The 19,261-nt window shown below is 25.1% G+C and overlaps 1 protein-coding gene across 1 annotated transcript in view; it reads right to left on the bottom strand.

Moving 5' to 3' along the window:
- LOC111633991 overlaps positions 1-19,261 on the bottom strand; it is a 271,060-nt gene that overhangs the window by 59,367 nt on the left and 192,432 nt on the right. Inside the window, exons 19-21 of the mRNA XM_023378659.1 lie at positions 10,243-10,385; positions 8,912-9,100; positions 8,287-8,313 (exon numbers count right to left, since the gene is read on the bottom strand). Coding sequence (XP_023234427.1) covers positions 8,287-8,313; positions 8,912-9,100; positions 10,243-10,385 — 359 coding nt within the window. The remainder of the gene's footprint in view (positions 1-8,286; positions 8,314-8,911; positions 9,101-10,242; positions 10,386-19,261) is intronic.

Here is a 19,261-nt window from a genome sequence, read left to right as displayed (position 1 = left end):
TAACATTATAATTTATATATATATAAATAATCCATAAACCAATTATAGCCTGGTAATATGACAGATTGTTTGACATTAATATGGTAGGATAATATTATTTAACAGGATACATAGTAGAAGAATAGTTTAGCTTCAACAAATAAAATTTCAGACATTCATTTATATTTAGAAAAACAATTCATTTATAAAAAAAGTTTCTTAATTTTCTTTGTAATTATGATATTATGTATATGTACTGTACAATACTAAGATGTAAAAATGAGACAAAGAAAAGATATATACTGAGGAAACACTAGCAATAAATATGCTAGAGACTAATTAAAAATACAATTTGAAAACAACATAATAGAATAATGAATAAATACAAGAAATTAAAAGAAAAATTAATACAGAGAGCAAAATGTTTTGGAGTTACTAATTAAGAACAATTGTAAAAATAATTGATTAAACATATGTTTATTTTTGGGTTTTATGAAATAAAAAGTTTCATAATAATTGATTGAACATTAATGCTAGTAAATCTCATGCTTTTCGGTTAATTTGCATATGCTTACAAATATATCTTTTTAATTGTTGTTTAGCTGTCAAATTTTTAACATTAGTAAAAAGTTGTAAAAATAAATATGTTTTAATCATGAGCATTTTTTTATTACTTTGTAAAAATTTACTTTCATTGATCAGAAATGTTAAAAATGAAGTCTTTTTAAATACTTTTAAATAAAAGAAAAACTGTAAACATTACTTCTTTCTTAACTTGACATTAAGTAATTCACTAAAATGCAAGATGTATAAAAAAAAGTTCAAATTAAATTTTAATTAATTAATGATAGTACTGATTATTGTAATCTCTATAATTTCTTTCTACTTTTAAAAATAAAAATCAAATAATTTTTTTATAAAAAATGCAGTTTCTTTATAAAATGATCAAATTTTCAAATTGAATATAATTCATTAAAGCTCATTCCAGTATTACATCAGCAAAAATTTGCCATTTTTTTCCTCCCTTCTCTCCAATACCATCAGACATCAGAAATAAAGGTACTCCTTCCCTTAATTGTGTAATCAGGCCAGAAGTTTAAACCATTTGTAAATACACAGGAATTATTTTCACATAGTTTTATGATAATTAGGAAAAAAATAAAGGACACACTCCCTCTCCATCATCCAAAATAATCAGGTACAGTACAAACGAATCTTCCCCTCTCTCATAAACTGCTGATGTAATACTTGAATGGTCCCTTATTAATGAAATTATATGGAATCTACAATTAAATAGAAATAATTTAATGTTTCCAATTCTTTTGGCAGAATAATATCTTTTCAGCAGCATACTCCTCAGCATGAATGTATACACTATAAATATTCATGCACTAAAAAAAGGCTTGACTTTGTCAAATTATCATTTTGTAGCAATTATACTTTCATATACAATTGCTGTGTTCATTTTGTTATTCTATATATTTTTATTTTTCTTTATTTTACTCTTATAATTTTTGTATATTTATTTTTTATGTGTATTTTAAATTTATTCAAATTTACTTCATAATGATTTTGCCAATATTCCAAAATTTTTTGTTCTATTTACCAATTTGTATAATAGATTTGAATTCAAATCTAAGTATTCTATTATATGTTCTAAGAGATATCCTGAAGATGGCTGCTTAAATAATCAAAAACATTAGATTAAACAATAATGTTTTGTTGGTAAAGATTTGAGAGTGATCAAGTAAAATGATATTTATCAATAAGTGTAATTAAAATTTGATTATCTGAAGGAATTCTGAATTCAAGAATTTTTCAATTACATTAAACTTAAGAATTGTAGAAGTTATTGAAATGCTGTAAAATATATAATTTTAAAATTTTTTCATCATTTACACTTTATTAATAGGAAACTGTTTTCATTTTCATTAAAATTTTTTAATTAAATTTAAAAAACTTCAATAAAGTTTTTTAATGTAATAAAATGAAGAAGTTTTTTCTTTGTCAATATTTTATGAAATAAACATTTCAGAATAACATAAAATATAAGCAATTAATAATAAAACCTTAATTTTTACTATGGACTAGTCCAGTTTATTGGCTAGAAAACTTCTAACTTTAAACTCAGTAATTTGAACAATTCAAGCAAAATCACTATTTTTACAAATGAAATTTAGAGAGGAAGTTAAAAATGATTTCTTCCTTTTCTTTATTTAGAATATTTCATTTTAAAAGTATTTAAGTATATCAGTTCACTTTCAACATAATATGAAAAATTACTTTAAAAATTTTGTTTATTTATAAAGTTATTTATCCCATTTTTTTATTACTTTGTAAAAATTTACTTTCATTGATCAGAAATGTTAAAAATGAAGTCTTTTTAAATACTTTTAAATAAAAGAAAAACTGTAAACATTACTTCTTTCTTAACTTGACATTAAGTAATTCACTAAAATGCAAGATGTATAAAAAAAAGTTCAAATTAAATTTTAATTAATTAATGATAGTACTGATTATTGACATTATTGTCAATTCCAATAACCAGTTCTGTAACTAGCTATGTGTCTTGTGCAAGATTTTATTTTGGCTTCCTTTTCTTTTTGAAAAATAAAGAAAGAAAAAATAAAAACAGATATAATAGAAATTTATAGAAATTTTGCTTTTTTTAACTTTAAATTTTGCAACCATAGGGGTTGATTCAGTAATATTTTTGGTTAAAGTTTCAAAACAAAAATATAATATTGATCAGTTTTTGATACCCCAATTTAGAACTTTGTCCTGGACCCTGTGCCTGTGCACCTGTTGCATCTGCCTAATTATGGCATTGCAGATAATATTTTTGCATCATGTCAGTTCAAATGTTAACTATATAATGCAATTGAACCTGTATAATAAAGACTAAAAATCACAAATTTGTGTAGATATATATTATTTTCTGTTTCATTTTTGATTACTGAATATTTATATATTAATTTTGAAAGACAGTCAATAACAGACAAATTTTGTTTTTCATAAATTTTTTGAATTTGACTTTCTAAATTATTCTTTAGCATACTTTTAAAAGACATTAGAAGCTAATGTTTCCAATGACACTAAAATGCCCTTTGGGCTACTTTTGTATAAAATTATCACTTTGATAAAAGCAAAATGATAACTTTTTAAATATCAGAACATTTACAGATAACAATTTAAATCTTACAGTATCTACATTTCTGTAAATACAGTTATAATTAAAACTTTGAATCACTAGACTGATTCCTATCAAATTTAATATGTCATATCAAAATACAAAATAGTACAATTAAAACAGAATCTAATACAGGTAGCCCTCGCTTTATGCTGGCTCAATTTACGCTGATTCACAATAACGCAGCTGCACAATTCACCGTTTTGCGGTGTAATTCCCCGATTTTCCCTATGCTAGACTGATTTTCATTTCAGTGTTGATGTATTTACCGAGCCACGACATTGTACATTCATTAAAACAAAGATTTTTATTCAATATATTTATTTTTTCTGTTTAATATTATTGGGTATGTATACATTTGCATTAAATTAATAGTAAAATACTAAATGTTTAGGTACCCACGAGTCAAGTTATCAAACTTAATAGTCCAATAAATGGCGTCCGAATCCATAGCGCCAATGAATGTATCCAGTATCAGTTCGTTCAGGAAAACACCTTACAACACAGTAGAACTACCAGCGATCACAAACTATCATTAGTAAGACAAATCTACTTCTTGTTGGACAGACGATACTTTTTATTAGCCAGACAATATCTACTTCTTGTCAGTCAGATGATATCTATCTCTCTTAGCCACCTTGAATTTTCTCGCTCAAACTGACCTTATATATGTGCTATGGCGACCGGTGGTCGACCAATCAGTGTCTCCACTCGTCTGTAACTCTATGTTGGGTTAACATATCCTTTCAACTATGATTGAAAGGATATGTTAACCCGAATATGAATAAAATATGGATGAATTTTGTGAATTAGACAATGATTGAGAGCTAAGTGCAAATGTAAAAAGGAACATCATCGCATCCATTCGACCATATTCCGAAATTGTCAATGAAAGAAAACAAAAATTCAAACAATTAAAGATGGATACTTTTTCCAAAAAATGAGAGATCCAAAACTAAAATTTTTTAATAAAAACATTTCACTTTATTGTATGATAAAATACATTTTAAAAATTAAATTTATTTGTATTATATTGCATTAACAAACAAAATTATTTGTGTATTTTTCACTTATGTAGAACCTAACCCTATACCTCAGTGTAAATATGGGTTCATTTTATGCCAATTCGATTTGTGCCAGCTTTTGTAGGAATGGAACAGAGGCGTAAACCGAGGGCTACCTGTAATTCAATGTTAAACTGACACAGATTTCAATACAATAACTTTATGACTATAATTAATAAACATCAAAGAATTACAATACAAAAATATATATTATTTTCAAAAGTTCTGTATATATAATTTAGTATTTATATATTTGATTATTTGTTTACAAATATTTGTATGTTTGATGCATCGATATACATTAATTATTTATCATTTTATTTCTGCCCATTTGAGAGGAGATCAGGTTCTGTTCTTAATTATACTTCTATATATAAAATAATAGATCTACTAAAAAACTTGGAAAAATCCATTTCTTGTTTCCACATTAAAATAAAACAATAAAAAAAACAACACTTACCACAACAGTTCAATTTATTTGAAATTTGAACTTCAGGTTACAGGTTTATTATAATAGAATTTCAAAATGAAAACTCAATGTACTTCTATAGATGATATACTTTTATACTAAAAAAAAATAGAATGTATAAAAATATTCTAAAATATTCTTTTTAAAAAATTTTCTTATTATTAAAGCATTATATATGGTATGAATATAGCTGTCCTGATATAACAATGTTGCTGCAGAAAAATATCACAAAGTTATTGGAATAAGCAATGAAGAAGTGAATATAGAAAGCATTGACAAAAAAAAATATTAAGAATGAAAACTCTACTCATACTGTCTGTCTAACAACTAGATTAAAATGTTTGCTTTAAATAAAAGAAATGAAAATAATGTGGAAATAATTCTTGAATTTATACATAAATTTGTTCTTTAATTAGGAGGTCAGTTAGTTTTAACATTCAGCATGAATACAATATGGATACCACTGACTATGCTGGGGCTATAATATTTTTTAGGAAGCTTAGCCACTTCATAGCTCCCTGTGGCTATGACACTGTAAATGATAAATATTTAATATAAACCTACTCCTGCAGGTAAAAAAATTTTAAAGATATATATATATATAGAAATAAAATTTATTTTTCAGTTATGTATTTTCAAATCACAACTGAGTCAATATTAGAATATTTTTTGAGTTGCTTATGTTCTACTTAGAAATTACTCATTCTTTATGATCTTTTTAAATAGAAATTTTAAAAATTCAAAAACTATGTATAAAAGCAATATATATTAATGTATTACTTTTTCTACATATTTTTTATTAATAAAATCAAGTTTAAAACATCATTTGTATGTTGAAAAAAGTTCAAATTTACAACAAATGTATTAAACATTTGGAGCATGTAACGCCATAATATTTTAAATGCCATTTTTCTCTAAATACATTTTATTGAAGAATTGAATTCTAAATTCAATGTTTTCTGCTGCAAAAAATAATTGTGGTGATAGTGGTGCTATAAGTGACTGTATTTTGAAGTTGAATTTATGTAAAGCCATAATGTTTAAAGCCCAAAAGTGCAACTACTTTTGACACTTAAAACATTACAGGTTATATTTACATCATTTTGACATTTCAAAGAATTTGTAACTAGTAAGTTTTTTTTTACCATTTTATTGTAAAATTGAAATGAATTCATTCACTAGAAAAAGTGTTTTTTTACCTCTCCAGAAAAGTTTTTTTTTGGCATTTACAACAGGCATTGCATGGTTCATTTGTATTCAAATTAATTTTAATACAAATGTTTTAAAGGAACATTTTCTGTAAATTTGATAAATAAATAAAAAAAAACATTTTTTTTAGTACAAAATAAAGTTTATATATAAAAAAAGGGTTTTGTCTTCTTATCTATCGATAATTACATAACTTTAATTTATTGTTAAAAATGACTTTTATACTTCATGTAAATTTAGCTTTAATAATAAATTACATTTAATGAAACTTTGTTACACAACAGTCCAATACGAGTTTATTTAGTGTTTTAAATATAAACTGTATAAAATAATTTGCTACCAATAAAATCATATTTGAGATTATCTTTATCNTAAGAAAGATATTCAAATAAATTATGTCCAAAAAATCTCAAAAGAAGATATTTATTTTCTGTGTAGAATTGCATTATATAATAATTGTTTTCCTTGATAATTCATAGATTAAATTTTTAATTATCCAAAAACTAACATAAATTATTGATAAATTATCTCTAAATTGTTTTTATTTAATGAAAAATAGATATTTAAGGAAATATATTTATTTTAAATAAACTTTCCTTAAATACATTTCTATTTCTTTACAGAAATTAAATCTTGAGATTTTTAAAATTACAAAACAAATCTTAATAGATTAATAATATTTTAAAATCAAATATTAATAGAAATTAATTAAACAAAATTTTGCACATTCCATTAAAATATTTAATATAACTAAATTAATATAATTTAATTTAAGACCAATATAAATACATTAGGACTGACTGACTTATAATGTTTGAAAATTATATCATGTTTCATTATTAAAATTTTTAAGCAATACTTTAAAAAAAATATAAAAAGTAATAATAATAATAATACAAATTAACCATTTCAAATATAAAATTTTGAAACTAAAGTAAAAAATAGCTGAAAAGTTTGTATTGAATGAGATATATATAGATATGTTAAAATATTTTTTAATGAGCAGAAGTTATCAAAGTAATTAATAATTGTTGTTATAAGAAGAAAATATTGAAAGGTCAATATCAAATTAAAGCAATCATAAATTAAATTAAGCTGATAACAAAATTTATGAAAATAATTTTTTAATAGTTTAATTACAAATGGAATAAAAAATAATGGTATAAAAAATAATACAAAATCATATTAAAAAATGTAAATTTCAAAAAAAAAAAATCCTTAGAATCAGAGGCAAATAATTTTATTTTATTTAAACTTTTATACAGGTTCTATATTTTTCTTATTTCTTTAAAATTAAATCATATTTATTATTATTATAAGTGTTTTCTCTGCACTCTGTTGTTTAATCAACTTTTTTTTGTTACTAAAGAGTATAAATTATGATAAAATTTCTTAATAATGATTACTATAAAACAAATCATGAGAATATAATGATTTTTGCTAATTTCTCAATGCTTACAAGCTTTAATATTTTATTTTACTTTAAAAGTTTAAAACTTTGCATATGAGAACATACGTAAACTACCAGCAATAGAAAAGAACATTTTCTTCTGTTCTAATTTTATTCTGTTTCTTATTTTATGTTGTTCCAAAATAATTTATCAGTTAAAATTTGGTATTGATATATTTTATCCTATTAAAAAATTTCCCATCTTTTATATCTCATCCAATACAACAGAACTGAACAAGATACTACATTGTCAATTTATATTAATAATAATATTCCAATATTTTAACATAAAAAATAAAACAACAAAAGTTTAAATTATATAAATCATCAGCATTTTAACTCATAAAAAATTAAAAATATTATAGATGAACTTTTTCAAAAACAAATACTTTCACATTGTGAAATTAAAAATTGGCCAAAGCTTTTAGTAAATAAAATGAAAATATTTAATTCTGAAAAATGTTTAATTTTCAATTTTTTAAGAGTTAAGATATTGCTGATTTATTTAAATTTAAACTTGTTATTTTCAGTGATAATGAACGCAAATAAAGTATAAAATTTTTAAAAGTTATAATTATTTGATATAAAATAAGAAAAATAAGCATTAATTTAATAATTACAGAATTTTGAATTACAACAAAATAAGATATGTCAGTATTATTATAATACAATTTAAAAAATTCAAATATATTATTAAGTTTTCCTTTAATAGTAATGCAATAAATATTCAGATCAATTTCACTTAAAAAATAATCATGTTTTAGATTAATTTGAAGAAGATAAAATGAGATTTTAAAAAAGTTTGACTCATGCATCATATACGTTCATTTTTTATTTATTCAGATAAAAACTATAAAACAAGAAAAATTGTGAGATTTATGGAGGAGTTGGTGTAGGAGACATTTACCTTTTGCAATGCATCCACATACCACTCTATCAGGTCGCTCATGTGCTGCGACAATACAAAGGATTGTATATCAAACAAAGCAGTCAAATGGAGTTTGATTTTTTTTAATTAATAGGAAAGGGGTATGAAATTGATAGGGAGTCAAATCCACATCGGGGTTTCTACATATGCAACTAAATATTTAGATACTGTGCCTGGAATTTTATTTAATCTAAATGAAAAATGTAAGTTACAATATTTGTATCATACCTTAAATTGCTTATATAATAAATTTTTATTTAATGTTGTTTACAATTATGAAAAAATTGAAATAAGATATTACCACAAAAATTCAAATTTTAATTATTAATTCATTCATTAAAATCTATGTAATTTACATTTTCCTATTATTCAATTAAATTTTATCAATTTTTTTTTTATTTATCTAAATCTTTTAACATTAAGGCAACAGTTACTACTAAAATGAAACATTAAATTTTTGAATAATTTACAAAATTAATATATCAAAATTTATACAAAATCTAAATTTATGTTTTAATACAAAAATAAATGAAATTTTAATTCAGTTTAATTTTCAATAGTAAATTAAAAAATTAAATATAATCTTTCTGTTAAGTATGTTGTATACAAAAGTACCATCTACCTTAACATAAGTTCTCTCAGTTTCAATTAACTCCATAATGACTTTACGCAACTTTTCAGCATCTGATAAATGACGTGCAGGAGTACTGAAAGGTACAGTTGAGGAGCCACTGCTCCCAGTGCTGCCTGCTAAACTGGAGCGACGTCGTTCCAGTGGAGCTCGGCAGTACTCTGTAACCTGTTCTGCAGTCTGTAAATATAAAAATAAATCATATTATAAATTTTGATATCGAGAGTTTTATTACTTATTTGTAGTCATTTGATATGAATATCTTTCTATTGTTATATACTGTATTTCAAAATTAAAATACTATTTAAATATTAAGCATACATAAAAAATTTACAAAGAAATTTAATCATTAAATAAAATTTTAAAACTAAAACAAAATTTACATAATAGTAAGATATAAAGAATTCTTTTACATACAAATTTAAACCTAAGAAAATACAAAGCCTGTCCTCAAGTGGGCAAACAGCATGGGAAAAAATAAACATTCTGAAATGCTTAAATGAGAGCAGTATGTGGAAGAACAAAATATATCTTGAATAAAATATGCTGGAACTCAAAAACAGAGCTCATCTGAATATAAAATATCATTAAAAAGATTTATACATTAAAATACAATCTAAATATTTCATATAACCATTAAAATCAGGAAAACCTAGTTAGCATCTTGCAAAATCAACTTGATTTAGTTAAGAAAAAGTATAAAAAGTTATTTAATATTAAAAAGTTTATTTAAGCAATATCTATTTTTGAGGAGTACAGAAGAGTCTATAATAGACCATAAAATTAGATATTAATGAAAAATTCAAAACTTAAATGACAAAACATGAAGATTGGCTTTTGATAAGATTGTCACCTGTATTTAATATATGTTTACAGTTTTTGCAATCTTGAACTGTAAAATGTTTGTCTTTTTTAATTAATACCTGGATTTTAGTCATAATAAATTTTTACTAGATAGCCTTTATAGATTTATTTTTTAATGTCTAAACTGTCTGTAAACAATTTATAAAAGTAATATAGTTCTTTATAAACTGTAGTTATATCAATTTTCTTTCTGATTCTCATATAGCATTATACAGCTCAAATGCATCTTATTTCTTGCTCATTTTAGTTCAAAAAGTGTATTTTAAATAATTAATTTATTCACTCAAAATTAACTTGCACTGAACATGATATAATGATTGAATGTTAACATAACTGTCATCAAATTTAAAATTAATGTAAACTTTCCATTTTATTATAATTCAAAAATAAAATAAATTAGACAGATTTTAAATTTCTAATGAATTTATATGTTGAGCATTTTAATTTTTTGTCTTTACCTTTATAAGATTTTCGATCTGTTCAGCAGATAAAGGTGGTACTTCTTGACTAGGAACTGGTGAAGGAGTTGGTCTGCCAGAAGTATCTGGAGAGCGTTCTTGTGAACCCGTAAACCATGGTGTTTCTAGTTGTAAATTTCCACCTGAATCAAATTAAATGCAAAATTATATATATGTAAAAGAAATCTAATATTTTATTTTAAAAATTTTTAGAACATTGTTTTAGTAATAAAACTGTACAAATAAAAGATTATTCTGTTATCTTGAATCTTTTTCAAACTATTGATTTATGAAAATAATCAATTTTAGATAAAACAAATAAAAACAGATGTAAGAAATTGATTGAACTAGTTTATTAAAAAGAATTAAGACTAATAAATTAATAATAATTTTAAAGACAAAATTTGTCTCCACCAGAGAGAACGAACAATGTATAAATTCTTATTATTGAAAATGAAAATAATAATTATATAGAACAATTATAATTTAATGAAAAATTAAAACAACAAAATGGAAAATTACATTATTCAAACATAAATTTATAACAAATGAAACAACCAAAATACCAAAAGTATATTAACCTGAAACTTGTATACCAAGAAATATTTTTGAGTCATAATATAACAAAAAATCTGCTTTTTCAGAGTTCACTTTAATAACAGTTTTTCTCAAGCTCTTTTAAGCAACCATGACCATCATCAGGAAACAAACAATATAACAATTTTTTTATCTTGTTATATTTTTAAAGAATTTGAAGTTGTTTCTTTATTATTCATTTTTTAGTCTTTCAAGTTCCTTCTTAGTTCATTTCAATAAAGAACAATCACAAATAATTTTGTAATTCTTAATTCAAATTTTTATATAATTGCATATAAATTTTTATACACACTATAGAGAAATACAGTAAATGCTTGATATTATGGACCCCAATATAAAGGATCTCACATTATAACAGACGACTGATGGTCCAGCCAAAAGTGTAGGAAAATTATAAAAAAACTCATTCACTGTAATGGACTCCTTTATAATGGATTCGATTCCCACTGCTATGAATTATTTTTCAGGTCCTGCAGACCACTGTCCTTCTATTATTATGGACATTTTAGTCACTGTTTTATTTCTTTACAATCAGCATTTTATTTATTTCATCATGGTCATTGTTTTATTTACTTTATTTGCAAAAAATAAATATAAAACTGCGTCTAGTTTTTGTTTTGTTTTCTCTGAGTGACAAGTCTTGGATTTGTTGTGTAAAGCAAAGCCATAAATCATAAAAGAAAACAAAAAGCTTTAGTTTTACTGATAGACAGATTTTTATTACACTTGTAAAAATAATGTCTGACTATACTTTACAACTGAAATTTTGTCCACTACCTAATTGACTTTTGTCTACAATATTAATATACAGTAATGGACAAGTAAGTGTTACTATATACAGTAGAATCCCCTTATATTCATGGTAACAGATCTGCTGAAATGAGGTAAAAATACATTGATTTGGCTCCTGAAATGGAGAAAACATTAGTGAACAGTAGATATTTTCTCCAGGTCCATTATCAAGATCCATTTTGATGTGATTCTACTGCATAATAATGGACTTTTCAATATAATGGACAAGTCCATAGTAATGGGTAATCATGATAAAATGGACTTTCATTATAATGGACTAATTTCTTCGGTCCCATGGTGATCTGTTATATTGAGCTTTTACTTTGTAGGATAAATGGAAAAAATTTAGGTCAGTGTGTAGAAAAGTACAATAATAAGATGTCCAAAATATTTATAATGTCAATATTAATTTGCTTCATATCATACTAGCTTAAAAAATAAAATGATTGAAAATTTTGCAGTTTAAGCTAAAAAATATAAGACCAAAATGCCACAATGTAGTTGTAGCTGTAGCAGTAGAATTAAACTATGTTAGAACTGAATTTAGTCAATCTACATCTGAAAACAGATAACTGCAAAAAGCAAATGAATACAAAAATTTACTTATTGGCATAATAATTGTTAAAATGTTTCAGACATAGCAAAAATTTTACTAATTTATTGATGCTAGAGTTCACTGATGATTAAAACTGTAGGTCCCCAGAAATTAGGATGAACCATTTACATTCATGGTTTCCTTACCTGATGTTAAAAATCATTACTAAAATATATCTTCTGAGATCACAATTTGAAATGATTGTTCTTAAATAAGTAGGATGTTACTACTTGCAGAATAAGTAGATTATAAACAGTTTCCAATACAATTGCTAAAATCAGCTCAGTTGCATTCTTTACTAATAAGAAATATTTTCTACAAAGAACAAATAATTCTTGATGGCAAAAGTTATTAATTAAAAATAAAAAATTATAAAGATCATATTCTTATGCTAATGGCTAAAACATTAAAAATTTATAAGGAATTTTCATGGATATCAAAGAAAGAAAACAAAAAGGTAATCTTATTTTGACAAATGAAAACATCTGATCAAAATAATATAATTACAGAAATTTAACTAGATGTATAATTTCCTAATTAAAGTTCAGAATTAATACTAGCAATTTTATAGCTTCATAATTAGTTCTAATGTAAACAACAATTCTCTAATAAATATCAAATCTCTGCAAATACTAATGCCAGAATAAATCTAGCATGTAACAAATATCTATTTAATTTTAACTGATACTAGTTTCATTTTTATTTGAAAAAAATATAAATTTTAGTAATGTTAAATGTCAGTTTTATTATAAATAATAATAAAAAAGCAAACAAAAACTAGAAACAATAATTATGTTGAAAATTTGATCCTGTGTCAATCTGATAAAACTTATAAGTATTTATATATAAACATCGCTAAACCCGATGTAATATAGCTAATCACCAAACATATGCCGTAAATCCATCGGGCTAGCCCGATGGATTTACGGCATATGTTTGGTGATTAGCTATATTACATCGGGTTTAGCGATGTTTATATATATTACGCCTTGCCGGGGCTTGCGATGGCCGGTTGAGTGCCTTATAGGAGTAGGACGTGGGCACTGAATGTGTCCCCAGCCGGCATTGTAATAACCGTCGATGGTTACATAGTTATACGCTGGAAGAGGAGATCGGATCGGAGGTCCGGATAGCGTAACTGGCAACGCATCTGCACGGTAAGCAGGAGTTGTGGGTTCGAGTCCCGCTCCGGGCCGATTTTTTCTCCCAGCGGTTCTAAATTATTTAAATTAATTAATTTATTTATAATTATTAATATTAATAAGAGATGGCGCCTAACGCTTACCTCTAGTGCCAAATTAATTACGTAATTTATTTAGTAATTAGCCTTAAAACTAGCCCGATGGATTTACGGCATATGTTTGGTGATTAACTTATAAGTATTAAATCTCCAGTCTATATCTATTGAGATTTAAATTTTCAGAAATCTGTCCTTGATTTAGACTCTATTTTAATGTATCTATTAATCTGAGGATTTTTCTTGTAATTTTTCTTGAATAAGTAAATGAACAAACATTAAATATGTTTATTGAATTAAAAACTAAATAATTGCATTATTTTTATTTATTTGACAGCTAGGCTGAGATAGCTATTACAATTAAACCCTTAATGGATAAGAATAAATAGAAATCTTAGTGCCTACAGAACAGAAAGAGTAAAAAAATTTATTTGTACATAGATTAGTTCATTAATTTATTACTCCAAATAATATAATTATGGTCATATATATTGAGATATACTAGAATGAATGATGCTACAACAAAGAATTTTTATCTACAAAAATCAAAATGTTACAAAAAACATAGATGCTTCCTTCAATGAACACAGAGGAATACTATTGACCAACAAGGCATGTACAGTACATGCATATGACATGTTGAGGTTTTCCTACTTTGATTAGTCATTGTCTTTATTATAGTTTGTAAGGTTCAAATATGTTTATTTATATCTTCAGCAATTAAAAAGTACATTTTTAAAATTCTTCTTCTATATAATTTTAGCTATAATTGGCAAAACAGTGAGAAATTAACTTGGAAATTATTATTATTTTTTTCATGCCTAAGTGAGGAAATGGAAAAAATGTAGGAAATTGAGTGAATGTGATATGGCTAAATCAATGATCAGCATGATTTTAATAAAGAAGAAAGAAATAAAAAGTGCACAGTTTGTGAAGAGAATCTCTAGATTACACAGTTACATTGTAATATCACAAACAGATAAAAAACAAAAAACCTTTGAATACTTAAAAAAGATAAAAGTTCTAAATAATCCTTTGAATGCATGTATTTCACAAGAGCAGGCATAGACATATAAATATTTTGCATGTTAGAACATTTTTTTTTTTAAATATGGAATTAGTGAGATTTCTAGTCGACATTAATCAGTTTTAATTGTGACAAAGTGAAAAATTAGTAACAATCAGTGTGTTAAAAATAGCTAAGGATAAATTTTTATACATGAAATTAATACAAAATAAATATTTTTAAAACATACATAAGCGTTTGTTTTTTATTAATGGACTCAATTTGGACTCGTTATGCAGTTTTTAACTTCATAATGAGCAATTATTTATTGTGACATTATCACAATGCTGGGCTGCAATTTTTAATCACATTTTTAATTTATTTAATTTAAAATGCTCTCTGCCTCAAATTAGTAGTGGCTTGCCTCTGTACATCATACTTTTCCTTTAACAATAGAGTTATGCTAGTCATCTATTAGCTGCTTTTAGGGGAAAGTTTTGAATTAAAATAACATAGCTTCCAGTTTGCATCAGAAGTTCATATATAGTTAATTGGAGCCTCCTGTCCAAAAGGTTTTCCATATCTGGTCTCGGATTTCATCTACTTAACTCCATTCTCAAGATTAAGGAAAGACAGACAAATGACAGTGGGAATTTATAGGTCTATAATTTTTTCAAATAATTGCAGCCCAAAAATACCATTTAGAACAATTACTCCTTGTAAATCAAGGGGTCAAATGGGTTTATGCATATGTATAAAATAAGATTAATGCAAGTTGCAGGTGTACATTAATATTGTTCATAATAAAATATAATAAAATTCATTCAAATTAATGTTTTGTTACATTTCAAAATACCAATTTAGATTTTATGTGAAAATTTAATTTTTGATATTATAATAATGAATTACTAACTTAAAACTTTTCCTAACAAAATTACTTCTTTCTCAATTAAAATTTTAACACTACCTAAATAGGACAAAAATGAAGGATTTCCTTCAAGGGCAATCCAAACTCATTTTTATGCTAAAAAAAGAAGATTCTCATAGAACTTCAAATAGTGCATTGAATGATGATAAAGAAATTGTTTAAACAACAAAATCTATCGAAGTTCAGCTATCTGAATGATGTCCTTTTGAAAAGTAAAGTATATCATTATTTATAACTACTGTATACATATTATTATTAACACAAGAAATAGGATTATAATCTGTATTTTGAAAAAAACTATAGTATTATTTAAAAAATAATACATACATACTAAAGATATACCAATAGATGGCATTTATTAGTTAAAACTTTATAATTTTCAAAATTTTTCTTACAAATAAAATTTATATCACATTTTTTAATAATACTTTATGCATTTTTACTGAAATTTTATTTGATAAATATAACAGAAATATACATAAGATTATGTCAATAAAGGTGAAAGGATAATCCCCATCACATGTATTGCAATTTGTATCTCCATTTTCAAAGACAACAATCATACATTTCAGTATGATATCTGAAAATAAGCAGTAGCTTTCTTCTATGTGGATAAAAGTACACAACATCCATAATTAAATTTTTGATGCAGTTACTTTTATTTCAAATTAACATAAAAAATGGAATTATTCTTAAAAGCATTTTTTAAAATACATTCATATAGGCTATAAAATGTAACAATTTTTCAAAAATAATCATAAAGAAAAGAATTATGCAATAAAATTTCAATTGAAAGTTATTGTTAACTTAGATAATAAATGATGTTTCCACAAAAACTTCAAAAAAGTTCCAGAAATTATTAGTTGCAGACTTAAATATTTACAATATTAATTAGTTATAAACATGTCAATTATCTACACAGCAAGTTTTTAATATAATTATCAGGCAAACGATGCTAATGTTTCATGCTTTATTCATATTCAGATAAAATAAAATTATGATGGATATTATTCATAAAAAGAAACATTCAAAAGTAAAAGTCACAAAGACTTACATTATGCAATTGTAAGTTACTGATTATGATTTATGAATTTTTCTTGCTATCAATGAATTATATTTTAAAGAATGTTTCATGAATGATTTATAAAGAATTACCTTTTTGCATGCTTTTTTGCTAAGCATTCAGATTATTTAGTGTTAAAATGATTAAAACATTCAATACAGAATAATATTGATCTGTGTCAATAGAGGATTATACTGCTCAGGGGTGATTTGAGTTTGTTAATTAATAACTCAAAAACTTGGGATAAATTTTAAAAATTTAACAATGAAATCAGCTTTAAATCAAATTATTTTCTATAACTCAAAAGATTTTTGGTTACTATATTATAAATATTAACATCACTGTACAAATGAAAATAGAATTAAGCTGTTTTGGAAATATTCCAAGATCATGTGTTTTCCACCTTTATTTGGAAAAAGTACAATGAATATGATTATTTTTTTATAGTGTAATACAAATGACAGCAAAGAGGAATTGCTAAGAATGAATAATACAATAAGGAAGCTAGCATAACATTTTTAAAAATGATTTTTCAAACATGTTATTCATTAGATTGGACTGTTCTGATTTGTTTGTATTAAATACATTAATTATTTGCAACATTGAATTATTTTCAATGTAATGAATATTATCTCAAATGAATACAAATATATTTATGTATTATGCAGTATTTAATGTGTTGCAGATTCCTTAAATTTTCGTATCATCATCTTTCTCCATTTAGCTGAAACAATTTCTAACATCTGTCTCTATGCAAAACAAACATTTTGCAGAGACCATTCAGTAGTTAGAATACTGATTTTATTATACTTGTCCATTTTTCATAAGCCATTTATAATCAATGATGTATACAGAAATGTTTTAAATACAGTGAAAACTGCTTAAGCGACCACCTGCATTCGACGGGCACCTGCCAAAACGGGCAAAAATTTCTGGCACGGAATAGTTTATCCATAGAGTCTTCGTATAAGTTACCCGTATTAAACGACCACCTGTGTAACGCGACCGCGGGCATCGATTTTTGGTCCGAAACAACACACAACACCTGTAATAAGCGACCACTTTCGCGAATGTATCTGGTCTAAACTATTGTAAGAACCCATCTCAACAACTTTTCCGCCTCCTAATATAATGAATTAGTCTAAACTCTCGTTCGAACCCATCCCGGGCACTTCTCCCACCCTCGAAATTAGGTGCAGGTGTTANATGTTAAATTTTTGCTTGCTTGATAGTAATTTAGAGGATTATTATGTACTGTTTCAGATAAAAGGACTAAGTCCTGTTCAGCCTATTTTCCTCTGTTGGCACCAGTTATCCTTCTTTTATATTCAGTAGTCATCTAAAATTAATAAATTTAATTAAGTTCATAATAAGATATTTCAGAAAAAGTACACATCTCTCTCCCTTAAATTCACTAGACATCTCACTGAATCCGTACTGGAGAGATGCGTATTTCTATATTTTACATTAAAATCATTAGAACCTCTGGCTTCGACTACAATACAACCAACTAACCCGACTTTCACATGAAATAGAAACATTACATAAACATATTCGAATTTCAAAGCCTTTCATGTAAATGTGAATGTCACAAAAAGTTTATAGAGCGATGATAAACAGAAACTTATTTCTAACAGAAAAAAAATCAGCAAAACAACCATTTAAAAAATAATGAAGCATAAGAACGCTAAGCATAGTCACCATTAAAGTGACTGGTGACATGTTCCACTGATTATTATTATTTGAATAAACAACCTCTAGGAGTCTTTTCCGACAAGGAATCTCATCTCGTTTTACCCTATAATTTTTATACATACACTAGCAGATATGCCCGGCGCTGCCTGGTAGGAAAAATCATAAAAACAAACATTAAAATGAAAACTATATTAAAAGTTCGGTTCTTTTAGCCTTCCATTGTTATGTTCATCACTAAGTGTCAAGGAGATGAAATCAGAGAATGGACTGAGATGTTCAGATTTCATGGTAGCTTATATTTTCCGCATAACTAGAGAGTAACTATGAAAGATGCAGATCAGTCAAAATGTTTAGAAGTGTATAGAGAACAAACAGACAGACGTTATATATATATATATATATATATCAATATAGAAATACAAATCCCTATCTATTGATATATATATAAATAGATAGGGATTTGTATTTGTATAGTAATATTACCAATATATACTGAAAAGAAAAAAATTTTTGTTCATTTTTGAAGGAGATTTTGATAGGATTTTTAAAAAAATTTCAGAGAAGTATTTTCAATATAGAAAGGAATTCAAGTCTACATTCTGTATCTAATCATTTACTTTTTGAATAAGTGATATTTTGATTTCAGAAATATTGCTGGTCCTGGATCAATGATTCTTTCAAGAACCTTTTCAGGATTTGGCAAAAGCAAATAATTACAAAAATAAACCTTTGAACCAAAAGAGTAGTTTCTTAGAACGTGCTTACAACTGGAGTGAATTTAGAAACAGAAATTTATTAGGACAAACATTTAATATTTTTATAGTTCTAAATAGAAATAGCTTATACTTTGTTGTTATTATACTGGAAAGTGACGCTCTCCATATCGGTAATGCATTCTACAATAATTCGTTATAAACAATATTAATTTTATAAATATTGATTAAATAACTGTCAGTAATAAAAATGTAATGAAGAATAATCGATAGTAAGAAAATATTGTACAGTCGACTCCCTATAACACGGTAGATACGTTCCGAGATTTATGAATCCAGCTTCTAGGAGTCCAGCCAATCACAGACCGGCACTTACGCAGTTTATGGACTACG

The sequence above is a fragment of the Centruroides sculpturatus genome, unplaced genomic scaffold (genome assembly GCF_000671375.1).
Source record: "Centruroides sculpturatus isolate CEXI.00-Female unplaced genomic scaffold, Cexi_2.0 scaffold679, whole genome shotgun sequence".
NCBI lineage: Eukaryota > Metazoa > Arthropoda > Arachnida > Scorpiones > Buthidae > Centruroides > Centruroides sculpturatus.
Note: the sequence above shows the minus strand (reverse complement) of the source record. Positions and strands in the feature narration are given on the sequence as shown.